At 44.5% G+C, this 26,793-nt stretch overlaps 1 protein-coding gene across 2 annotated transcripts in view; it reads right to left on the bottom strand.

Moving 5' to 3' along the window:
* Positions 1-23,107: 23,107 nt before the first annotated feature.
* LOC143923908 (tubulin alpha chain) overlaps positions 23,108-26,793 on the bottom strand; it is a 44,354-nt gene continuing 40,668 nt past the window's right edge. For both annotated transcript variants that reach the window (XM_077447855.1, XM_077447854.1), the window contains exons 3-4: positions 26,568-26,716; positions 23,108-24,161 (exon numbers count right to left, since the gene is read on the bottom strand). In XM_077447855.1, the coding sequence (XP_077303981.1) occupies positions 23,190-24,161; positions 26,568-26,716 (1,121 nt within the window). In that variant the 3' untranslated portion in view covers positions 23,108-23,189. The remainder of the gene's footprint in view (positions 24,162-26,567; positions 26,717-26,793) is intronic.

Below are 26,793 nucleotides of genomic sequence, written 5' to 3'. Positions count from 1 at the left end.
CAGACCAATAAACAAATCGGATGTGCTGCTTATTTGCTAACAAGGAACATATCGCTGGAAGTATTAAGCAGGTTGACATTGAGGTGAGCTCATCAGCCTGATGCTTCTTTAGGGCTCTTTCACATGGGCGATCTGCTCGGCGGACTCCGATTTGCTCACCAGGTGATCGATCCGCTGGTCCTCGCCAAGCAGGCGGATGACAGGTACCTTTCTATTCACTGTGGGGAGATCAGATGAAAATGGACCGCCTGTCTGTTTTCAGCGGATCTCATCTACCAGACGGATGGAAAAAAAAAGGGTCACCGTCCGTCTGGAATTCACGGACAGGATCGAATCAGATAGCAGCGGGTGTCAGCGGACATATCACCCCTGACACCCGCCACACCATAGGGCTGAATGGAGCATCCGATCAGGTCTGCCTGAAAAACTAACCGGAGGACCTGATCGGACAGCCCGTGTGAAGGGGGCCCTAAGCCTCGTAACACACGATTGGATTGTTGCCCAACAGAGCGTCTGACTTTTGTCCGAAGGGCGTGTGCCGGGAACTTGTCTTGCATACTAACGGCACACAATTGTCGGCCAACAAACACGAACGTAGTGACTTACTACGTGGAATTTCAACCTTTGGACCTCTTCTAGTAATGTTGTGTTTGGTGAGTTTGATTCCGAGCATGTGTTTGTACTTCAGACTTTTGTGTGATGGACTTGTGTACAGATGATACGAAAATCTAACAGACCGCTGTCTGGCGAAAATTTACTAGCCTGACATCCAACATTTGCTGGTGTAAAGTTGCACAGTTGTCTGATGGAGCATACTAATGGGCGGATTTTAGGCCAACAGTCCGTCATCACACAATTCCCTGCTGAAAATCCAATCCTGTGGCTTTACTGTCCAGTCACAGGGGAAAGAGAAGGGAGGGGAAGTGAAAATGAAACCGCAGCAGAGAAAGATTCAAGTACCCTCCTCTGCCAGAAAGAATTGTGCTGTGTGGCAGAATTGTGTAAATCTGGATCGATAAAAAAAAAAAAAAAAGAAGATCCATTGGAGGAGAAGGTACTGTAGCTCCCATATCTATTTCATTTCTGTATTTACCTGTTGGCCTGGAGTTCAACTAATGGGCTCCTTCACACCATCCAGTTTGTGGTGGCATAGCCTGCGACAATGCATATTAAGGGCATCGGCGGGATGTGGTGCCATTCTTTCTAAATGGCAACCCAATGGACATACTTTGGGGTTGATTTACTAAAACTAGCGAGAGTGCAAAAGCTGGTTCAGCTGTGCATATAAACCAATCAACTACCAGGTTTTAGTGTCAAAACTTAATTGAACAAGCTGAATCTAGAAGCTGATTGGCTACCATGTATAGCTGCACCAGATTTTGCACTCTCCAATTTTAGTAAATCAACCCTACTGTGTTGAAAAGCATTGAAGCGGGTTGTGGTAACATGCATATTATTGCAAATAGATAGTGTGTATGTGCCCTTAATGTGTTTGTTACCCAAAAAAAAAAAAGAAAAAAGAGCCTGTTCCCTTAAAGTATGAATAACAGCACAGTGCTTGTGCTGTGCAATTTGGCCTTCTACATGACCTCAAAATACCTGCTTGATCCTGCTAATTTCTGCCCTCCCCCTGTAAACTGACCACAGTTAATCATAGCTGCTGAGCCCTGACACTGTGGTCAGTTTATGTGCCGCCATCATCCGCAGCCCTGCTATCTGCTCTCCTGTCTCCTCCTCTTCTTTACCTCCCTGCTTGTTAGCTAGTCTGTGTGTGTGAGCCAATGAAGCTGAGAAAAAATTTGCTTTAAAAAAAAAAAAAAAATGGGGATATTTAGTATAGAAAAAAAGTACAAAATATTGTTTGTTTGTTTTTCAAAATTGTCGCTCTTTTTTTGTTTATAGCGCAAAAATAAAAACTGCAGAGATGATCAAATACCACCAAGAGAAAGCTCTATTTGTGGGAAAAAGGGACGTCAAATTTATGTGAGTGCCACGTCGCGCGACCGCGCAATTGTCAGTTAAAGTGCCGCAGTGATTAAAGAATAGTGGTGAGCTGTACAAGGAGATGTCTAGGCTACCAAGTGGGAGGCCAGCAGTAATCAATAACAATAGTTGCACTAATAACGTGAGTGACGTAGCTCAATAAATATAAGACACAACTTTAGAAGAGATTAAAAGGCATAATATACATAACATACAATAAAGTGCACAATTAAATAGATTGAAGATATGCATATATTCCGAAAAGATAATAAGAATCAAAGTGGTAAAAGGAGTGGCTCCGAGTGATGATGCACCTACGTGCTAAAGTAAGTATAATGTGATATTTATCTCATAATGTGACACATGAAACACAGATCAATAAAACTTAAAAACAGCAATAAATATATATAAATAAGTATATCAATAAAGGTAGAGCGTCTCAAATGTCCATATATAAAAAGTGCAGAGTGTAGCGATTGTATCCAAAATCGCATTAAGTGCCAGTGCTTGTAAACGAAATTCAATGCAGTAGTGCTACTGGTGGTGGATAAACGAAATTCAATATAATAGTGCTGATGGTGGTGGGTATCCCGTGTGATCCTGCGTGGTCTTTTTATGGGTGTCCCCTTACCTTACTGCTGTAAGGTAACAGCATATAAGTGGTGTATCTTTAGGGTCCTTGATGACCTTTTCCCTTTAACCACTTCCCACCCGGCCAATGTATATATACGGCCGGGTGGGAGCCGCCTGCTCCTGATAGGACGTTCAGGAACGTCATTCAGGAGCAGCGGGATCGCGCGCGCGCGCAGCGCCGCGATCCCGATGTGCTCGTGTCACCCGGACACGGCACATCTCAGATCGGCAGGAGGGCTCTGTGATTGGCCCTCCTGATCACATGACGGCCGTGTCCAATCACGGCCGTCATGTGATGTAAACAAACAGCCGGTTGCTAGGCAATCGGCTCTCCTCTCCTCACACGGAAGTCACCGCTGAGAAGAGGAGAGCAGAACGCTGCAGCCGGCTGATGATCAGTGAGTATGGGCTGCTTTTCACAGCTTTTTACTCACTGATCATCAGTGTAGTGTAAACACACAACACACCACACAGTGAAAACACAGTCCCCACATATGTCCCCAAAACACACATGTCCCCAAAACATACATGTCCCCAAATAATAAAAACACATGTCCCTAATAATAAAAACATGTCCCCCACATATGTCCCACTAAAATCACATGTCCCAATGATTATCTGCACACATATGTACGTGATCACCTGCACACATATGTACATGATCATTTGCGTACATATGTCCGTGATCACACAAACCAATTATTATACACTTAACGGAATTTTTTTTACCAAAAACATGTAGCAGAATACATTTTGGCTTAAATTTATGACAAAATTTGATTTTATTGGATTTCTTTTCAAATAGAAAAAAGAAAATATTGTTTTTTTCCCAAATTTCCGCTTTTTTTGCGCTTATATCGCAAAAAAAAAAAAAACGGAGTCGTGAATAAATAACACCAAAATAAAGCTCTATTTGTGCGAACAAAATGATAACAATTTCATTTGGGTACAGTGTAGCATGACCGCGCAATTGTCACTGAAAGCGCTAGAGCGCTGAAAGCTGAAAATTGGGCTGGGAAGGAAGGGGGTGAAAGTGCCCTGTATTGAAGTGGTTAAAGATCCTGTTGTAATATCCCGGGTCCTGACTGGCGTTCCTATCCTGCCTATAGCGCTGTGTGACCTCTTTAAGAGTAACTTTAGGGTATTCAGCAAGGAGGGTCTCTCCCCAGATAACATGTATAGGGAATCAAAGCATAGAGGAAGGATGCCCCATAGTGTAGTAATTTTTATACAGCATTTATTTAGCATTAAAAATAAAGCAGATACTCACAAACATAAAGTTAAAAAGATGTTGTATAAACGAGCAGCGAGCTCGTGTGCGTCACTTGCGGTAGCAGTAATCCCGACTAGTGTTCGTCACGAATCACGTGACTTCATCAGGGGATGATCATACTTTGGGATCAGGGGATGAGCTTACTTTGATTGCATCCAGAGAATAGCCACTCGCAGCTGGATGATCAATCACTCAGGCTGGACAGTCCCTCTCTCACAAGGCCTAGTAGCCAACTTGGTGCTTACTCGGAACAAGTCTCTGCCACAGACGTTGTTGTAGAAATCTAGGAAAACTAAGCTTTAGAACACTTGTAGGATACCTGGATCTTTAAAGAGGAAGTAAACCCTGATGAGTTTACTTCCTCTTTGATTCCCTGCAAAGGTAAAGCATAATGGACTACTATGCATCGCATAGTAGTCCGTTATGTGTCACTTACCTGACACAGGAGCCAGTGAAGTCACCGCTGTCCCCTGTAGTTCCGAGCGTCCATCTTCTTGGTGGGTCCCCGTGGGTCTCGCTTCTCCGGCGCTGTGATTCGCCGGAGAAGCGATGACATCACTCCCACGCACGTGCACGGGAGCTGACACTCGCGGCATATCGCTGCGATCTGAGGCTTACCCAGTGCGCCTGCGCGCCGCTGTCTACGGCACATGCGCCGTAGACAGCGGTGGCTGTCTTCAGGTAAATATCTCCTAAACCGTATAGGTTTAGGAGATATTTCTTGGACCTACAGGTAAGCCTTAATCTAGGCTTACCTGTAGGTCAAAGTGGTTTGTAAGGGTTTACAACCACTTTAAGCCTGCTTGGCAATATCCACAAGACCGGATTCTCTCGGTTACTTCAGCCCTTCCAGGCTCTTGCTAAGAAAACCAACCCGTACGTGGTGTTCTTCTGAAGAGTCCTCCCCTGGAATGCTCGAAGTACACTGGGTCTCTCCCGAACTGGAGATGGCACTCAACCACCTCAGAATCCTCCTTTAGTTTCCCTGCCTTGGGCTAGCCAGCCCCGAGGCATTAAAGTCGGGTGGATCCGCACCCCAGGCCATAGCCTTCCTGGGGGCTGGTCAGGAGGACCAGGACCATGTAGTCAGCACATCATACTGGACCGGAACCCCGAATCACGTGACATCTGCATCTTATATACCCTCTTCCAGAAGCACAGCGAGAGCGCCACTCCCACTGGGCGGGCTCCGAGAGAGAGTAACCTAAGCACCTGACCAGACCATAGTTCCATGCCTGCCAGAAGAGACAGTGCCCCCTGTGGCCAGGCTGAACATCTCACAGTCCAGTCAGACTGATGCTGAGGCCCAATTTAATTACACCCAAACCAAATTGCAGTTTAGGCAACTTTAATTTTAGAAAAATTGCATAGCGCGTGCTCTTCAGGAGCCGCCGCTACATTAGCTTTCATTTAGCCCCTGCACAGTAGACGAAGACAAAGGAATAGCCAGCACTAAGAGCGTGGTGTTGTCAGTCTAACATTGGAAACATGCCTACAGGTGAGGGGAGCCCAGGGGTGGCCTTCTCAGTTTACTGCTGCCCCTTAAGGCCTGGTTCACACCTATGCATTTTTAGTGCTTTTTGCATTTTACAGATTTGCACTGCAGTACTTTTACCCTAGGTTCAAACCTATGTGTTTTTTTAGTGCGTTTTTGAGAAATGCACTACAGTCCATGTAAGATGGTTTCCTATTGTGCAAGTTCACATCTGTGCATTTTGTGGCCAGTGAGTTTTTGGAAAGGGTCAGGGACCTTTTTTCCTGCGATTTGTGGGTAATAGACTTTAATGGAACTGCACCAGAAAGTCCTTCATTAATAAAATAGCCGTCTCTCCAGCCGTCGTCTTCTTCTTATGCCACCATCTTTTTCTGCTGCAGTCTCTCCCGCCACCGTCTTCTTCTTATGCCGCCATCTTCTTCTGCTGACGTCTCTCCCGCCGCCATCTTCTTCTTATGCCGCCATCTTCTTCTGCTGCCGTCTCTCCCGCCGCCATCTTCTTCTGCTGCCGTCTCTCCCGCCGCCATCTCTTATGCCACCATCTTTTTCTGCTGCAGTCTCTCCCGCCACCGTCTTCTTCTTATGCCGCCATCTTCTTCTGCTGCTGACGTCTCTCCCGCCGCCATCTTCTTCTTATGCCGCCATCTTCTTCTGCTGCCGTCTCTCCCGCCGCCATCTTCTTCTGCTGCCGTCTCTCCCGCCGCCATCTTTTTCTGCTGCAGTCTCTCCCGCCACCGTCTTCTTCTTATGCCGCCATCTTCTTCTGCTGACGTCTCTCCCGCCGCCATCTTCTTCTTATGCCGCCATCTTCTTCTGCTGCCGTCTCTCCCGCCGCCATCTTCTTCTGCTGCCGTCTCTCCCGCCGCCATCTCTTATGCCGCCATCTTCTTCTGCTGACGTCTCTCCCTCTGCTGTCTTCTTCTTCTTCTTATGCCGCCATCTTTTTCTGCTGCCGTCTCTACCGCCGCTGTCTTCTTCTTATGCCGCCATCTTCTTCTGCTGCCGTCTCTCCTGCCGTCTTCTCCTGCCGCCGTCTCTTCCTGATGCTGTCTTCTCCATGAGCTGTCTTCTTCCTCCTCGCTGGTTACCCGCTAAAAAAACAAAACACAAGAATTTTTTGTTTTAAAAAGCCGCTCTTCTTCTGTGGCTGTCTTCCTCCATTGTGTTGTCGCCTGCTGTGTGGCATCTCTTATATAGCCGTGAGACGTGGCCATCAGATGACGCCACCCAGAGAGCCCACCCCTTGCGACGTCACGAGGGGCAGGCTCTCCATGTGACGTTGTTGAATGTTTACAGTGTGTTCAAAGAGGGGGGGGGGGGGGGGAGTAAAACTGCATGCAAAAAACGCATAAAAAAACGAGGGTTTAAAAACGCAAAATGCACTGCAATACATGCCTGAGAAACACATCAAGAGCAGCCGCATAGGCGTGAACCTGGATTTAACATGGTTTCCTACAAATAGGACTAAAAATGCATAGGTGTGAACCAGGCCTTACTGTCCAATCAGCAACCAGTAAATAGCCTCACCCTGAAATGCATGCAAAGCAAATGCGTAAACACACGTCTGAAAAGCTTACATTAAAACGGTGTGCTTTTTAGATGTGTAAAAGTGAACAGGCCCTGCGTCATATATTCAGAAGGCAGCTACTGGATAATGACTGCCAGGCCCAAAGCCTGTCCTAGGCCGTCACGCTGTTCCTACTGTGACCAGCGGTGTCACTGTTGCACCCCACACTGTATTACTGGCCTATAAGCAAAAATAGTTTTTCAACAGCTTGAGTCTACATATAGCTGCGCTCCCCCTCCTGTGTGCGTAAATTTCATTTCCCAGAGCGAGAAAGAAGCAGCTGTTCCACAGCTAAAGATAAACACTGCAATGTAATTCAATGTAGGGGGGCTTCTCTGAAGGATAGCTTTTAAATAAACCGATACTGTTCAACCTGTTCACGGATGTATACGGCTGGCCTAGAATGTTTTTGCTTAATCAAGGTTAAGTTCTAGCTTGGTTAAAGCCTAAGTTTTCACAAAATTAAAAAAATAATAATTATATAAAAACAAAAACAAAAAATCAGCACAAGGGACATTACTTACTATTAACCACTTCAGCCCTGGAAGGATTTACCACCGTAATGACCAGGCCTTTTTTTTTTTTGCAATTCGGCACTGCATCGTTTTAACTGACATTTGCGCGGTCATGCGGCGATGTACACAAACGCAATTTATGTCCCTTTTTCCCCACAAATAGAGCTTTCTTTTGGTGGTATTTGATCACCTCTGCGGTTTTTATTTTTTGCTCTATAAACAAAAAAAGACCGAATTTTGAAAAAAAAAAACACAAAACAATATTTTTTAGTTTTTGCTATAATAAATATCCCAAAAAAACAGATTTCTTCATCAGTTTAGACCAATATGTATTCTTCTACATATTTTTGTTAAAAAAAAATAAACAAAATCGCAATAAGCGTGTATTGATTGGTTTGTGCAAAAGCTATAGCGTCTACAAAATGGGATAGATTTATGGCATTTTTATTATTATTATTTTTTCTTTTAATAGCAATGGTAATGATCACCGATTTTTAGTGGCACTACAACATTATGGCGGAGAGATCGGACACATTTGACACTTTTTTGGGACCAGTGACATTTATACAGCGATCAGTGCTTAAAAAAAAAAAAAAATATAGCCACTGATTACTGTATAAATGACACTGGCAGGGAAAGGGTTAACACTAGGCGATCAAGGGGGTTAAGTGTTGCCTAGGGAGGTGTTTCTAACTGTGGGGGGGGGGGGAGGGGGAGGGGGGACTAGCTGGGAGTAGAGAGAGATCGCTGTTTTCTGATCACTAAGAACAGAGGATCGCTCTCTCCTCCCCTGTCAGAACGGGGATCTGTCTGTTTACATTGTACATTGACAGATCACCGTTCTGGCCCTCTGAGGAGCGATCGTGGGTGGCCAGTGGAAATCGCGGCTGATGGCCATGCGCATCAGCTCTGGCACGCCTGCTATTGCTCCTGAAGCGGGCGCTGTACACCTACGACGATTTGCGCAGCTGTGACAACCTGCCGCAGTATAATGACGGTGGCTGGTCGGCAAGTGGTTAATCTGATGTGTCCCTTGTGCTGCTGGTGGCTCCTGGATTCCTTGCAATCCTCTGATGCCCTCAGCCGTCATCATATCTCGGTGCGGCGGGGCTGATAGAACTGAGTCACTCATCAAGGGTGCCCGACTATGCCCACAGTTTTTGCTCAGCTCCTCCATTTATAGCAGCATGAATGAAACAGGATCTTTCAATCATCTGCCCATCCTCCATTCATAGATTGTGTTTCATTCATAGAAGCTGTATTTGTGGCTTGGTGGCAAGGGTGGGCATAACTTGGTGCTCTTGATGAGCGTCTGTCACAACTCCCTCAGTTCGATTATATTAACCCCCCCGCCACACTGGCACATTACAGTGGTAGGGGTGGGGGTAAAGATTGCAAGGAATCCAGAAGTCAGCAGCACAATTGATTTTGTTTATTTTGTTCTGTGGCTCCGTGAGACGATCGTGGGACCCGTCCGTGGGCATGGTCACACTGTACGCGGCGGGCACCCGCTAGCCCCACCAATTAAAGGGGACGTACAGGTACGCCCATTTTTCCACCACTGCCATTGAGCCGATGTATAGCGGCGTGCAGCGGTCGGTAAGTGGTTAAAATAACACATGTAACAGCTACATAAGCCTATGGGCTCAGACTAAGGCTAAACTTCTAGCTCTGCACAATTGTTTCACGTCATTCATTCACAGTATTGAAGAAGAAAAAAATAAAAAAATAAAAAAAAAGGACAGTTATGTCCTCATCTCTTTGGCCCAGGCCTCTTAACCACTTCCACCCCGGAAGGATTTACCCCCTTCCTGACGAGAGCACTTTTTACAATTCGGCACTGCGTCGCTTTAACTGAAAATTGCATGGTTGTGCGACGTGGCTCCCAAACAAAATTGACGTCCTTTTTTCCCCACAAATAGAGCTTTCTTTTGGTGGTATTTGATCACACCTGCGGTTTTTATTTTTTATAGAATTAAGTATGGAATATGGATTAACCCCTTAGGTTCCAGTGAGTATAACAAGCATGCTTTACTGAATATACAGATTTATTTGTACTAATTTACATTTTACTGTGGGTTTAGTAACACTTTAATATTTTTTTTATTAGGAGCCTGGAAAGCATTGCACCTGCGATCAGCAGATGACGGGTGCAATGCAGGGTTCCTGCAGACTGTCAGTGTAAGCTGTTTGCTCGTACCTCGTACCTCGTACCTCGTACCGGCAGGCAGTTACACAATGACAGAAAGCATCAATGAACTACTTAGAGCACTCTCGTAGTTCATTGAAAACTACAAGCTGTCAGCCACAAATGCTGTTGGTACTTGTATTTCATTCATTCAAAAGAACGCTCTGACTGAATGATGCTGCCAGGAAAGCAGAGCCCCGCATGGCTGTTTCTATTTTTTCTTTTAATTGTGACAGCGAGTTCAGGGATAAGATTACCGGCTTCCTGTCACCAGAGGTGGTGGATTGGGGGGGGGGGGGGGGGGGGAGGCTTCAGCAGTGGGAACATGTTACATGTTCCCAAAGGTGAACTTATCCTTTAAATCCCCCCTCACTAGCGCTGCATGCTCCTTCCTAACATTTTGCCCCTCTGCTTCTCTGTTTGTCTGCTGAGAGCTGAATACACCGTCCTATGTAAGCTACACGTCACTCAAGTCATGTACGAGCATGCACAGGTCTATGGACTTTCCCCATGTGACAGTGCTGCTGCTTGGTGATTGGCCCAATGCTGTCACATGGAGTGGGCCACATGCTACTCCACATCTGCAAGTACAGTAAAACCTTGGATTGCGAGCATAATTCGTTCCAGAAACACGCTTGTAGTCCAAAGCACTTGTATATCAAAGCAAATTTCCCCATAAGAAATAATGGAGACTCAGATGATTCGTTCCGCAACCATTTATTCATAAATCCTTCAGTTTATAGTCCATATAAAAAGATTATAGCAATGTGACCAGGTTGTGTAACCATAAAATGTCCATCCACAAATGGAAGCCTCCACAAGGGGATTAGAAACAAAATCCAACAGGAGCTCCAGAGTATAAAAGAGAAGAGAGGCGCCTCTAAGTGTAGCGATATGGTTACATTTAACAAAGGTACATTTAGCAACTCACATGGTTGATGATTAACCAGTTGCCTTCAGCGGGGTGGTGCGGCCCTTGTTCTGGTACGTCTTATGAGCGCAGCTGCGCCGTGTTGCTAGGACACGGCGTGACCCCGAACTCTATAAAGACTCGCGTCCGCGGCTCTTTCACCGTGTGTTCAGCTGTGTCCAATCACAGCCAGTCACATGTAAACACGGAGATGCAGGTAATCGGTGCTCCTCGCCTCTCACAAACAGCGTGTGTGGCGAGGAGAGTCGATCAGCAGCATCTCCTCGCAGGGAACAACAAAACATGTAAATCGCAGCACTGATTATCATTGCCCTGATTATATTATAGCACCTCCAGTGTCACTAATCAGTGCCCATTAGTGATGCCAGTCAGTGCTGGCTATCAGTGCCGACCATCAACACCACCCATCAATGCTCAGTGCCCACCAGTGCCGCCTATCAGTGCTCATCAGTGCCACCTTAGCGCACATGAGTGGAGAAAAATTACTTATTTACAAAATATACTGACTTTTTTTTGTAAAAAATTTAAAAAACAGCAATGATTAGCCCCAGAAGATTTAGCTGCTCAATGACCAGGCCATTTTTAGCAATTTGGCACTGTGTCGCTTTAACTGACAATTGCGATGTTGTACCCAAACAAAATTGATGTCCCTTTTCCCCCACAAATAGAGATTTCTTTTTGTGGCATTTGATCACCTCTGCAGTTTTTATTTTTTGCGCTATAAACAAAAAAAAGAGAGACACTTTTGAAAAAACAAAACAAAAAAAACACAATGGTTTGTACTTTTTTTTATAATAAATATCCCCATTTTTTTTTTTTTTTTTAAAAGCAAATTTTTTCTCAGTTTAGGCCGATATGTGTTCTACCTATTTTTGGTAATAAAAATTGCAATAAGTGTATATTGATTGGTTTGCGCCAAAGTTATAGCATCTACAAAATAGGGGATAGATTTATAGCATTTTTATTCTTTTTTTTTTTTTTTTACTAGTAATGGCGGCAACTTGCGGAACTGTGACATTATGGCAGACACATGGGACACTTTCTTGGGACCATTGTCATTTATACAGCGATCAACGCTATAAAAACACACTGATTATTGTAAAAATGTCACTGGCAGGGAAGGGGTTAACACTAGGGGGCGACCAAGGGGTTAAGTGTGTTCCCTGTGTGTGTTCTAACTGAAGGGGGGAGGGGACTGTGTTGGGGAGATGACAGATCGCGGTTCATACTGGGATCTGTATGTTTACGCCCACAGATCCCGGTTCTCTGTATGTCATGAGCGATCGCGGGAGCCCGGCGGTCATAGCAACCATCAGGCACTCGCATTGGCTCTGGAGGCAAGCAGCGGGCGCATACGCCCCTAGTGGCCACAGGGTGAAGCGACGTTACATAATGTCGCTTCGCCCAGCAATGCCATTCTGCCGCAGTAAAACTGTGGCGGCTGGTCGGCAAGTGGTTAAATAACACCAAAAGAAAGCACTATATGTGTGAAGAAAATTATAACTTAATTTGAGTACAGTGTTGTATGACCGCACAATTTTCAAAGTGCGCCAGCGCTGAAGGCTGAAAAAATGGCCTGGGCAGGAAGGGGGTGAAAGTGCCCTGTAGGCAACTGCTTAAAAGAGGCACATCTAAGTATGCAGGCACCTGGGGTAAAGCTGTCCACTTAGACCATCCCCCACACCGCCGGCTCTCACTGCTGTGAGTCTGCAATCGTGACCGGGGAGACTACACTGCAGTAGAGCGATTAAAGCGCTTGTGGAGCGCAGGGTGAAAGCGCCGGAGTCGATGGCGGTGCAGAGGGTGGTCTGTGTGGACAGATTTACCCCGGATGCCTGCATACTTAGATGTGCCAGATTTTAATTATTAACCATGTGAGTTGCTAAATGTTGTACTTTCATTAAATGTAACCATATTGCTACACTTAGAGGCGCCTCTCTTCTCTTTTATACTCAGTTGTGACATGACGTTACTCATATCGGGACATCGCTTGTATATCAAGTCAAATTTTATTAAAAAAATTTGCTCCTTGCAAAACGCTCTCAAACCAAGGTTTTACTGTACCTGGTATTTTCATCGATATATATATATATATATATATATATATATAAAAAAACGCATTTGCTTTGGGGGCGGGGAGTGGGTGCCATTGGTTTTCTCTATAGCTTCAGGGCTGCATTAACTTTTATGCGTTTTCCAGGGCTAGAGAAACCGGTATGTTCACCCAGAAGACCTCATCACTGTGCCATCAGAGCTCCGTGGAATGTGGTCACCGTGGATGGTCAGGGAAGATAAACTTGCTCTGTGGGAGCCAATAAGGGCAGCGCAATAAAAGAGTAGGAGATGAAATGCAATGTTAAAAAAAAAAAAAAAAAGCAGCAGCTAAATGTATAAACCAAGACGCAGAAGTCAGAAAAAGACATGCGTCCTTTGAAAGGATCAAAGCAGAAATCTCCTGTAATCACACGCTTGGTCTTGCGGTAGACCCCATCGCACGGTCATTTAGTAAAAGTGCCTCCAGGCGCAATCAATCAATCGCAAAGCAAACAGGCATGAATAGCCGCATCTATCAGATTGCTCACGGGACTGAAAATAATGCCTTAAACTAAAGTATATGTCCGGGTATTCCCCAAATTTACTCCCAAGCCTCTCCCCCTCTAGATCATGTCCTAGCGTTCTGTACTGTATATCTTTTACCCTATTCCTGTAGTGAGAAACTGCATTTATTACTCTTTACAACATGATCACCGGGCTTATTGTAGGTACACTATATTACCAAAAGTATTGGGACACCTGCCTTTACACACACGTGAACTATAATGGAATCCCAGCCTTAGTCCGTAGGGTTCAATATTGAGTTGGTCCCCCCCTTTGCAGCTATAACGGCTTCAACTCTTCTGGGAAGGCCGTCCACAGGTCAGGCACTGATGTTTTACGAGAAGGCCTGGCCCGCAGTCTCTGCTCTAATTCATTCCAAAGGTGTTCTATTGGGTTGGGGTCAGGACCCTGTGCAGGTCAGTCAAGTTCCTCTACCCCAAACTCGCTCATCCATGTGTTTATGGACCTTGCTTTGTGCACTGGTCCAAATCATTTGGTGGAGGGGGGATTATGGTGTGGGGTTGTTTTTCAGGGGTTCCAGTGAAGGGAACTCTTAAGGCGTCAGCATACCAAGACATTTTGGACAATTTCATGCTCCCAACTTTGTAGGAACGATTTGGGGATGGCCCCTTCCTGTTCCAACATGACTTCACAGCAGTACACAAAGCAAGGTCCATAAAGACATGGATAGACATAGTTACATAGTTAGCAAGGTTGAATAAAGACACCAGTCCATCCAGTTCAACCTGAGTGAATGTCTACAATTGTCCCTATCCCTGTACATTGACACACCCACATCGGTCCCTACCCTCAAGGTGCCCACAATCCAAGGTCCCCATTCATATACTAGGGCCAATTTTGGACAGAAGCCAATTAACCTACCAGCATGTCTTTGGAGTGTGGGAGGAAACCCACGCAGGCACAGGGAGAACATGCAAACTCCAGGGAGGTAGTGTCGTGGTTGGGATAGGAACCAGTGACCCCTTTTACTGGTAGGTGAGAGTGCTAACCACTACACCACTCAACCGCCCAAATGTTGGATGAGTGAGTTTGGGGTGGAAGAACTTGACTGGACTGCACAGAGTCCTGACCTCAACCCGATAGAACACCTTTGGGATGAATTAGAGTAGAGACTGTGAGCTAGGCCTTCCTGTCCAACATCAGTGTCTGACCTCACAAATGCGCTTTTGGAAGAATGGTCAAACATTCCCATAGACACACTCCTAAACCTTGTGGATGGCCTTCCCAGAAGAGTTGAAGCTCTTATAGCTGCAAAGGGTGGGCCAACTCAATATTGAACCCTACAGACTAAGACTGGGGTGCCATTAAATTTCATGTGCGTGTAAAGGCAGGTGTCCCAATACTTTTGGTAATATATGTCCCACTATTAACAAAAATTACTCCCAAGCCTTCATCTCCCTCTCTAGATCATGTCCTAGCGTTGTGCACATCTTTTATCCTGTTCCTGTAGTGAGAAATATCTTTTATTTCTCTCTAGAACATGATCACCGGGCTTATTGCAGATACATCTCCTGGAAAGTCAGATCCTACGGTCATAGGCACACCTCCAGAACAACGTCTCCCAAGAGCCGGTGTTCACTACACAATATGTGTGTGCAGGCGCGTTAGGGTCAAGGCAGCAGCATTGGTGTTCCGAGAAAAGAATCATTGTCTGCCTGTGAAGAGGGATACGGGGAAGGGGTAGATGGAGTTGCATAATTCAGCAGGCAGGGCTGATAATGCTGTGATACACCATCGTTGTGTGCAGCCTATTGCATTAGGGTGTGCAGCCCGGAGCACAAACACGTGCGTGTATATCAACAGAGCAGTGGGCGGTGTCAGCAGAGCAGAGATTGGTGGCGGTGTCGCACCGCTTTAGACAGTGCCATTGCCGGCGTTCTGTCAAGAACTGCCCCCCCCCCATCAGATAGTGTCCGCCCCGTACTGTGCAGGCGCAGCAAATGCGCAGTACGGAGGACAAGGAGACACCGCCTGCGCACTGAGTCCAGGCCCAAGCCCCGCCATCCAAGTGGACTTAGAGTTAGAATTTGACAATGGGAACCAGGGCTTAAGCTTTTCAAAAAAAAAAAAAAATAGAGCTAAAAAGTTGATTAGCTGCCACACATAACTGCTGCAGTCTTAGTAAATTCCCCTAAGGCCCCTTTTACACTACTGCGATTTTGTGGCGATTTCAAGGAGTGCCTGTGTAAACTTGAGGTCTGTGGACCTCAACTCGCATTAAAGTCGGAACCAAAGTAGTACAGGGATTACTGGGACGTTGCACAGATATGAAGGGTACTCATTGGATATCATGGGGTATGACTTGTCATGCGACGTGGGACACCAAAGTCGCTTTTACACAGGCACCTCCGTGGAACGGAATACGCTTCCTCAGTGGGGGGGGGGGGGAAATCGCTCTGCTGAGGTCATCTTCGCTTTTGGGGATATTTATTATAGCAAAAAATTAAAAATTATTGCTTTTTTTTTCATAATTGTCTCTCTTAATTATAGCGCAAAAAATTAAAACTGCAGAGGTGATCAAATACCAACAAAAGAAAGTTCTAATTGTGGGCCAAAAAAGGATGTCAATTTTGTTTGGGAGCCACGTCGCACTACTGCACAATTATCAGTTAAAGCAACGCAGCGCCAAGTCGCAAAAAAAAAACGCTCTGGTCTTTGAGCAGCCAAATGGTCCAGGGCTGAAATGGTTAAAGTGCATGTGCCTTTTTTTTTTTTTTTTTTTTAAACACACTGCACCGCAATATGTGGTAGTGCATTACCATGCATTGAGGTGTGATCCAATGATAATCTGTTGGAGTGCCTTTCAGAAAGAATGGCACTGCAGCACAACAATGCAAACAACTCCTAGATTGTAAGCTCCAACGAGCAGGGCCCTCCAATTACCCCCTGTATTGAATTGTATTGTAATTGTACTGTCTGCCCTCATGTTGTAAAGCGCTGCGTAAACTGTCGGCGCTATATAAATCCTATAAAACAACAACCTGCATTGCCTCATGTCACGGTGTTATACACAGCCCTTGAAGAGGAAGTAAACCCTGATGGGTTTTCTTCCTCTTTGTCTCCCTGCAAAGGCAAAGCATAATGGACTACTACATCGCATAGTAGCTCATTATGTGTCACTTACCTGACACAGGAGCCAGCGCTGTCCCCTCTTCCACGAAGCGTCCATCTTCCTTCCGAGTATCGTGGCTCCAGCGCTGCAACTGGCCGGAGCCACGATGATGTCACTCCCGCACATGCACGGGGGAACCGACACTAATGGCATATCGCCATTAGCAGCGGCACGCTCAGTGCGCCTGCGCGCCGTAGACAGTGGTGCCTGTCTTTTTGCAAATATCGCCTAAACTGTGTAGGTTTAGGAGATATTTCTTGGACCTACAGGTAAGCCTTAATCTAGGCTTACCTGTAGGTCAAAGTGGTCTGTAAGGGTTTACAACCAGTTTAAAATGGGCGATTCCTGCTGAATTGTTTAAAATTCAAGACGTGGCCCTGCAAAAGTGGAACGTTATCAGCCAAAGACCGGATTCTATCAGATGAAGTTACCCTTTGGGTATTCAGGCAGGCGCAGGTGTTATGGCTACCTGAATACAAGAGCTTGCAGTGGAGTCCCCCCCATGATGTTGATTTTCTCTCGTTTAGCCCGTGGAAGGAACAAAAGGAATCAAAACATTTAGGACTAGCTTAACCCCTTGCGCCGAGCGTACGCAGATGTGCATACTCTGCTTCTGGGGGTTATACCGAGATGATGCCCGCACCATCCCGGTACCGTTTTTCAGAGCCGGGGATTGGCTTTCCAGCCATAACAACCAATGCGGCTAAAAGACGCTTGGCTGTTATGCCGGAGGAGCGGGAGGGGACGTCTGTCCCCCCCCCCCCCCTCTCGCCACTCTTACTGGGGCTCCCGTTCAATCGGGAGCAACGATTGCACATCCGTCGCTTCCAGCGGCTAGGGAGGGACTGGAAAGACGCCGTAAGCGGCATCATTCCAGTCTCCTAATTGTAAACACGGAAGCCACGTCATGACATCACTTCCGGTTTACTCAGCTGCCAATGGCGCCGGATTTAAAAATATATACACTATTGAGAATCGCCGAAAATGGCGATCTGAATACTTTGAAGTGTGAAGGAGGGATCGGGGGTCTTTTAGACCCCCGATCCCTCCATAAAGAGTGCCTGTCACCGCCTATTACTGTCACAAGGGATGTTTACATTCCCTGTGACAGCAATAAAAGTGATAAAAAATATGTTATTAAAAAAAAAAAAAAAAAAAAAAAACACTATTTATTAAATTTTAAAATAAAGAAAAAAAAATGTAAAGCGCCCCGACGCCGCGAGCTCGCGTAAAGAAAACACATACGGAAATCGCGCCCGCATATGTAAACTGTGTTCAAATCACACATGTGAAATATCGCCGCGAGAGCAATAATTCTAGCACTAGACCTCCTCTGTAACTCTAACCTGGTAACCGGAATTTTTTTTTTTTTAAAGCGTCACCTATTGAGATTTTTTTTTTTTTTTTTTTTTTTTTTTAGGTACCGTAGTTTGTCGTCATTCCACGAGTGCGTGCAATTATAAAGTGTGACATGTTTGGCATCCATTTACTCGGCGTAACATTATCTTTCACATTATGCAAAAAAATTGGGCTAATTTTATGGTTTCGTTTTTTTTTTAAATTCATGAAAGTGTCCCTTTTCCCAAAAAGTGGCGTTTAAAACACCGCTGCGCAAATACCATGTGACATAAAATATTGCAACAATTGCCGTTTTATTCTCTAGAGTCTCTGCTAATAAAAAAAATTTTAAAAAAAATTATATATATATATATATATATATATATATATATATATATATATATATATATATATATATATATATATATATATATATATGTTTGGGGGTTCCAAGTAATTTTCTAGCAAAAAATATGGATTTTAACTTGTAAACACCAAATGTCAAAAATAGGCTTAGTCATGAAAGGGTTAAGATGGACATGTCATTTTTAAAGAGACTTAAGACCCCTTTCACACTGGAGGCATTTTTTCCAGGCGCTCTAGCGCCAAAAGTAGCTCCTGAAAAAAGCCTCAGCCTTAAGTGCTTTCACACCAGGGCGCTGCGGCAGCAGGGCTTCACAAAAAGTTCTGCAAGCAGCTTCTTTGCAGCGCTATAGGGGCGGTGACTACACCATTCCTATACACCCCTGCCCATTTAAATCAATGAGCAGCACCATTTTGCAGGCAGGTTTAACCCTTTTTTCGGCCACATAGCGCCACTAAAACGACAGTAAAGATGCGCTAAAAATAGCACCACTTTACCGCTGGAGCCCAGTCACTTTCAGTGTGAAAGGGCTCTAATAATAGGTAGAAGTGCAAATTAACCACTTCAGCTCCGGAAGGATTTGCCCCCTTAATGACCAGGCCATTTTTGAGATACGGCACTGCGTTGTTTTAACTGATAATTGCGCGGCCGTGCGACTTTATACCCAGACAAAATTTGCATCCTCCCCCCCCCCCCCCAAAGAGATTTTTTTGGTGGTATTTGATCACCTCTGCGGTTTTATTTTCAGCGCAAAAAAAAAAGCTATATATTTTTTACTATAATACATTTTAGTTTAGGTCGATATATTCTACTTTATTTTTTTTAAACAAAAAAAATAAATCACATCAAGCATAGATTGATTGGTTTGCGCAAGTGTTAAATAGTCTACAAAATAGGGAATATATCTATGGCATTTTTATTAATTTTTTTTTCTACTAGTAATGGTGGTGATCAGCAATTTAGCGGGACTGCGACACTGCTGAGGACAGATCAGACGCTTGACACGTTTTTGGGACCATTGATATTCATACAGTGTTCAGTGCTATAAAAATGCACTTATTACTCTGTAAATGTAACCTGCAAGGAAGGTGTTAACACGGAGGGGGGGAATCAAGGGGTTAAATGTGTTCCCTCCTGAGTGTTTCTAACTGTAGGGATAAGTGACTGATTAGAGGAGGAGCCAGATCGCTGTTCATAGCTAGTAGGAAGACGATCTGTCTCTCTTTCAGAACAGAGATTTGTGCGTTTACAGTCACGCACACCCACCCAACCCTGTTCTGACCCTCGTGGCTTGCGGACATTGTGCACACCTGCTATAGCTGTTTAAAGGGCCAGCATACAGCTACAGGGATTTGACCAGGAGAGCAAACCTGCCGCAGTATAATGATGGCTGCCGGTCGGCTACTGGTTAAAGACAAAGGGCTTAATGGGACAAACACTAATCGGTCTAAAAAAAAAAAAAAGTCCAGCATGGAAAAAAAAAAAAAAAAAAAAATAGTCCTGTGACGATTTCCAAGAGTTCAGTTATGGCAGCCACCTCAAAGCTGAAAGCAATCCCCAATACAAAAAAAATTTATATAAAAAAAAAAAAAATAAAAAAAAAGAGAAAAGAAAATGGAGGGTGGCGCCAGCTAAGTGTAGCATCAGTAACATCCTCTTTATTGGAATACAGGCAACACACTAGGTAAAATGATCACAAGCATATCTCCACTAGAACACCACAGACTTTCCCACTATAGTCTCCTGCCGCAGCTGCCAGGCTCTGTGTGGAGGCTTGGGAATACCAAAGACTTTGAAACGCATAGCCATGCCCACAGGACAAGCCACATGACGTTGCTTCCACATCTGTGCCCCTGTGCACTCCAGGGTGGTCACCGAAATCTTCCAACTGTACCAAGCGAGAGGAGACAGTAGTGGTAAAGTCAATGCTGTGGTCTAAATATGCCTTTGATCATTAACCCAGCGAGTTGCCAAGTGTATTCTAATAAAGAGGATGAGACTAATGCTACACTTGGTGCCCCCTCCTTTGTGAAATACATACTCAGGTCCAACTAGTTCTCTTTTGATAAGCGATTACCACAACAGGTTTATCCATACCAAAAACTTGTCAAACCTTGTGTTTATGTAGATGCTGTTGTGCACAGGTATACGATATATATAGGAATGCTGTAGTATTAAAGTGGAACTTCACTCTCTCAATCAACATTAACTATTTTGAACCCTTATGCTGCCAGCATTAGTAAATTGATAGGAAAAGTAAATCATATTTACTGGTTTTAACCACTTAACGACCGCTCTATAGCCAAATGACAGCTACAGGGCAGCTCGATAACACTGGGAGGGCGTACCATGACGTCCTCCCAGAATTGGGCAAGCAACCAGGAATAGCCACGACCACCACGTCCGGAGGACCTGCCACATCACGGTAAATGGTCGCTGACAGCGGCCGTTTACCACGTGATCGCTCCGTCAAATGATGGAACAATCACTTGTAAACAAACTGGCGCCATGTCCGGTTCCTCTCTCCCCCCTCTCTGTACTGATCGGTACAGTGTGAGCGGAGAGGGGAGAGATTGGGTGCTGCAGCGCTGGATCTGTAGTGCCCACAGTGCCGATTTGTGCTAGTTGCAGCCTCATCCATCCATCCCTAATAAGCAATACTCATCCATCCAGCCATCCCCATTCATGGCTCAGCCAGCCTTTGCTCATCCATGCCACTACAGTGCCTCACAGAAGTGTAATAGGTAGTCAAGTTAGATATGAAACTTATGCCCCACACCAGATGGTGCTCCCTGCTTGTTGGGCCTCTCTATGTGGCCAGGATGTGTAAAAGTCTCCCACATGTGGCATCGCCATACTCAGGAGGGGTAGGAGAATCTATTTTGGGGTGTAATTTTTGGTATGTACATGCTATGTGTGAGAAATATTGTATAAATTGACAACTTTGTGAAAAAAAAAAAAATTATATATATATATATATATATATATATATATATATATATATATATATATATATATATATATATATATATATATACATATACACACACACACACACTCACACACACACACACACACACACATATACATACATACCTATATAGAATATAAAAATGATTATTTTCTTTTACACATTTTCCAAAAACTTGTAGAAAAACAAAAAACACAAAAAAAAAAAACAGACCTGTTCAAAAGACTCATTAGGCCTCAGATTATACGATCCGTTGTTTTCTTTCCAAAAATTGGGTAATTTTTGGGGCGTTTCCATTGTCCTGGTGCTCCAAGGTCTTCAAAAGTGTAAGAGGTAGTCAAGAAAGTCTATGTGCAATTTATGCTCCTAGAACACCTGAAGGTGCTCCCTGCATGTTGGGCCTCTATGTGGCCAGGCTGTGCAAAAGTCTCACACATGTGGTATCGCCATACTCAGGAGTAATGTGTTTTGGGGTGCAATTTGTGCTATGCATATGCTGTGTGTGAGAAATAACCTGCTAATAATTTTGTGGGAAAAAAAAAATGACAACTTCAAACCCCCCCCCCCACCTCACCATGCCTCTTAGTAAATACCTTGGAATGACTACTTTCCAAAAATGGGTCATGGGGGGAGTTTAATTTGTACATTTGTGGCTCATTAGGGTCTCAAAAATGATAAGCCTAATTTGCTAAATTTTATAACAAAGAAAAAAGTGCACTTTAACAGAATTTTTTTTTTTTTTTATAGTGCAAAAAAAAAAAAAAAAAACACCCCAGCGGTGATTAAAAACCACCAAAATAAAGCTCTATTTGTGTGAAAAGATGGACAAAATTTTTCATATAGGTACAGTGTTGCATGACTGAGTAATTGTCATTCAAATTGTGAGAGCACCGAAAGCTGAAAATTGGTTAGTAAGTGGGGTTCAAGTGCCCAGTGGGTAAGTGGTTAAACAGTTTACATTTGAGTCATTTCCTGGTTTCCCAGCCTAAGCAAAACGTTATACACCTTAGGAGTCTTCAGGAAGTGTTTACTCAGCACTCCCTCCTGCCTACATGCCTGAGCTAAGGGCAGATGGATTCCAGGAAGTAAATTACATAGATCGTTACATAATAGGCGAGGTTGAAAAAAATAAAAATAAAGACACAACCTATGTGTGTGATTATATGTCCATATTACATTGTATATCCCTGTATGTTGCGGTCGTTCAGGTGTTTACCTAATAGTTTCTGTAAACTATCAATGCCACCCTTCCCCCCCCACTGAAACCACTGCCTGTGGAAGGGAATTCCACATCCTTGCTGCTCTTACAGTAAAGAACCCTCTATGCAGTTTAAGACTAAACCTCGTCTTCTCATTTTAATGAGTGGCCACGTGTCTTGTTAAACTCCCTTCCGCAAAAAAGTTTTCTCCCCATTGTGGGGTCACCAGTACGGCATTTGTATATTGAAATCATATCCCCTCTCAAGCGTCTCTTCTCCAGAGAGAATAAGTTCAGTGCTCGCAACCTTTCCTCATAACCAATATCCTCCAGACCCTTTATTAGATGTGTTGCCCCAATTGCTACATGAATGATCTCCTCCTACACAAGATAGCTATGGCCAGAAATGCAGGGGGGTGTTTCTAAGAGATTTCCCAGCACATTAAAGCACGGAGACATGGCTGAATGGCTGCGCTTGCGTTAAATATTAAAAATGAATTAAGTGGCACTTTTAGTTTGTGGTTCTCAGATAAAGCAGAACTACACTGCATCGCCCTACACTGGAAACTCCTCAGTGCAATAATTTTGAGGGGTGTCTACATTCTGTTTGTCATATAATGTACATACACTTCTAAACAAAAAAAGTGGCATGACTGCTGCAAACATTTTTGTAATGGGCAATGTTCCCATCAAGGCTGCCACCAAAACCCCTTTAAGTGGATATTTGTAGCACTCGGTGCAATTCACCATACACCGTCCAGTGCCCATCAGTGGACACAAACGATACAAAAATGAACCTCAACATTGAACTCCCTTACCTTACTTGGTTCCACCTTGAACAAGGTATTGCCAGTAGTCCAATACTGTGGTTTTCCAGCATTTAGGTTTAAGTAAAAAAAAAAAGTAATCACCATAGCAAATATATTTTAGCTTAAATCTTTATTGTTGCAAAGTGACGGACAGGGGAATTGCACCTCAAGATTTTAACAGCAGAAAGACACTTCATTCCTCTCCTTCTTCCTCATCTTCATAGGAGTCTATCCCAACCTCTTCGTAATCCTTCTCCAGGGCGGCCATGTCCTCCCGAGCCTCAGAGAACTCTCCTTCCTCCATACCCTCACCCACATACCAGTGCACAAAGGCGCGCTTGGCATACATCAGATCAAACTTGTGGTCCAGGCGTGCCCAGGCTTCAGCAATGGCTGTGGTGTTGCTCAACATGCACACGGCACGCTGCACCTTAGCCAGATCTCCACCAGGAACTGCTGTTGGTGGCTGGTAGTTGATACCAACCTTAAACCCAGTTGGGCACCAGTCCACAAACTGGATAGAGCGCTTGGTCTTGATGGCAGCGATAGCGGCGTTGACATCTTTTGGCACCACATCACCACGGTACAGCAGGCAGCATGCCATGTATTTACCATGTCTGGGGTCACATTTCACCATCTGGTTGCATGGCTCAAAGCAAGAATTAGTGATCTCAGACACAGAGAGCTGCTCATGGTAAGCTTTCTCTGCAGAGATTACAGGGGCATAAGTAGCCAGGGGGAAGTGAATACGGGGGTAGGGCACCAGGTTGGTCTGGAACTCTGTCAAGTCCACATTCAGAGCTCCATCAAATCTGAGGGAAGCGGTGATGGATGACACAATCTGACTGATCAACCGGTTCAAGTTGATGTAGTTTGGGCGCTCAATGTCCAGGTTTCTGCGGCAGATGTCATAAATGGCTTCGTTGTCCACCATGAAAGCACAGTCTGAGTGCTCCAGGGTAGTGTGGGTGGTGAGGATGGCGTTGTAGGGCTCAACCACAGCTGTGGAAACCTGAGGAGCTGGGTAGATGGCGAATTCAAGCTTGGACTTCTTTCCATAGTCAACAGACAGACGTTCCATCAAGAGGGAGGTGAAACCAGAGCCAGTGCCACCACCGAAACTGTGGAAGACCAAGAATCCCTGCAAGCCTGTGCATTGATCCGACTGAAATAGAAACCAAAAAACACCCAATAAGAACATTTTCTTTCCACCAAGAAGTTTCCACACAAACTTTCATGTTGGTGCCACTTTTTGCTCTCAAACTGATGTCAGCATTTATTAAATGTTAAAGAAAAATTTAAAAAATTGGCCTAAAATGTTTCTTAGCCAACAGAGAAGCTGAAGTTCAGGAACCTTGTTGTGGCTTCAAGGACCTACATTCGTTTTCTAATCATGTTCTTGCAGATCTCTGTGGAGCATAGGACCAGGTTGTATGTGGAGCCTTAACTTCTGCCCAAGGTAAGACTAAAGGCCCGTACACACGGTCGGACTTTTTGACAACAAACATGCAAATTAGCTGTTTTGGAGCAACATCCGACTGTGTGTACGCTCCATCGGACAAACTTTTTCTGGCTGTGCGAACGGACAAACTTTTTGACAACAGAAGTCCGATGGAGCAAAGTCCGACCGTGTGTACGCAAAAGCATCAGACTTTTGTACAAGGTACAAACACGCATGCTCAGAACCTATGCAAACGATCAGACTACAATACAGAAGTTGACCAAAGGTGGCGCTGGAGTCATTGAACGTCCTCTTTTGAAGTGGCGTCCGTACGTTGTGACGTCACCACGTTTGTGTTTGTTGTCAAAAAGTCTGACCGTGTGTATGCAATACAAACTTGTGGACCACGCCCTTTGTACAAAAGTCCACGGAAAAGTTTGTACAAGTCCGACCGTGTGTATGAGGCTTAAGCCCCACCTCCTGTTTAACTTTTTAAATAGGAAGTCTCCATTGCCCACAGAAGGTCTGGTATTTGACAGTTAAATAAAAGATGTGGAGTTCGGCTATAGGGGCTGATGGACTCAATCTAGGCATAGGTTTAAAGTGTTACTAAACCAGTGTTTCTCAAATCCAGTCCTCAGGCCCCCCCAACAGGTCATGTTTTCAGGATTTCCCTCAGATGAAACGGCTGTGGTAATTGCTAAGGCAGTGAAACTGATCAAATCACCTGTGAAAAATAATGGAAAACCTGAAAACATGACCTGTTGGGGGGGGCCTGAGGACTGGATTTGAGAAACTGTACTAAACCCACAACAGTAAAATCAGGCTGAATATGCAGTTTAACGCATATTTGTTATACTCACTGTGGAACCTAAGGGGTTAATCCCCTGCATTGTGTAAAAAGGCTGTTTGAGCCAGTCTTTTGATGCTCCCCTTTTTCCACTGTCCCCAATTCATCTCCTGATAAGACAGAGCCTTTGGAGTCACTGCGCATGCTCAGTTTGGCATGTATTGCTAGATTTATTTTTTTCATGGGAGGGTGCATGTGATCGGCACAGGGCCAATCAGCACAGTCCAGAGGGTCAGACGTCTTGCAGCCTCCTAGGACAGTGAATAGAATGAAAACTCCTCCTACAAGCTTTGACCAGACACTGATAGAAGTCACAAGACTGCTATATGCTGCTGATGAGAAAAGGGTATTTAGCAGTTTATATTTACTGAAATAATTGTATTTTCATAGGCTCCTGGGTTTAGTAACACTAAGTTTAGACCACATTTACAGCGCAAGGACTGAAGACACCACACGGTGCCTTACAATCAAATCACACCTTAGAAACATTTTAGGCCAGGTCCACTTTGAAACGTTGGATACTTTTGACACCCACAACAGACTAAAGCAGTGGTCTAAAGACTAAAGCAGTGGTCTAAAGACTAAAGCAGTGGTCTAAAGACTAAAGCAGTGGTCTAAAGACTAAAGCAGTGGTCTAAAGACTAAAGCAGTGGTCTAAAGACTAAAGCAGTGGTCTAAAGACTAAAGCAGTGGTCTAAAGACTAAAGCAGTGGTCTAAAGACTAAAGCAGTGGTCTAAAGACTAAAGCAGTGGTCTAAAGACTAAAGCAGTGGTCTAAAGACTAAAGCAGTGGTCTAAAGACTAAAGCAGTGGTCTAAAGACTAAAGCAGTGGTCTAAAGACTAAAGCAGTGGTCTAAAGACTAAAGCAGTGGTCTAAAGACTAAAGCAGTGGTCTAAAGACTAAAGCAGTGGTCTAAAGACTAAAGCAGTGGTCTAAAGACTAAAGCAGTGGTCTAAAGACTAAAGCAGTGGTCTAAAGACTAAAGCAGTGGTCTAAAGACTAAAGCAGTGGTCTAAAGACTAAAGCAGTGGTGGGGCACTATTCCTCCTACCAACACCAATTACAGGGCACTATTCCTCCCATTAATACCAAGGATGCATAGTTTACTCCCACTAATGCCAGAATAATACCTACCCCCTAATGGCCACAGTGTGCCAACCCTAAAGTCTCAAGGACGGTAAATAAGCACTGTGTTTAGAAAGTGTGGCGATTACTAACGTAATCCAGACTAAAATTGCATTGTACATTATAGAAAAATTAATGAATAAAAGGACATACCAGCTTGCGGATTCTGTCCAAGACAGAGTCAATGATCTCTTTGCCAATGGTGTAATGACCTCGGGCATAATTATTGGCAGCATCTTCTTTGCCACTGATGAGCTGTTCTGGATGGAAGAGTTGTCTGTATATACCAGTCCGCACCTCATCTGGAATGTAACAAGGTCAGGGGGTCATAGTCACACAGGGGTGCAGAGGATTGTACTGTATATTGAAAAACTGGAAA

Source organism: Lithobates pipiens, unplaced genomic scaffold, assembly GCF_037356315.1.
Source record: "Lithobates pipiens isolate NorthernLeopardFrog02 unplaced genomic scaffold, aLitPip1_a1.2 Scaffold_22, whole genome shotgun sequence".
Lineage (NCBI taxonomy): Eukaryota > Metazoa > Chordata > Amphibia > Anura > Ranidae > Lithobates > Lithobates pipiens.
The sequence above is the reverse complement of the archived record's forward strand: the minus strand, read 5'-3'. Positions and strand labels throughout refer to the sequence as shown.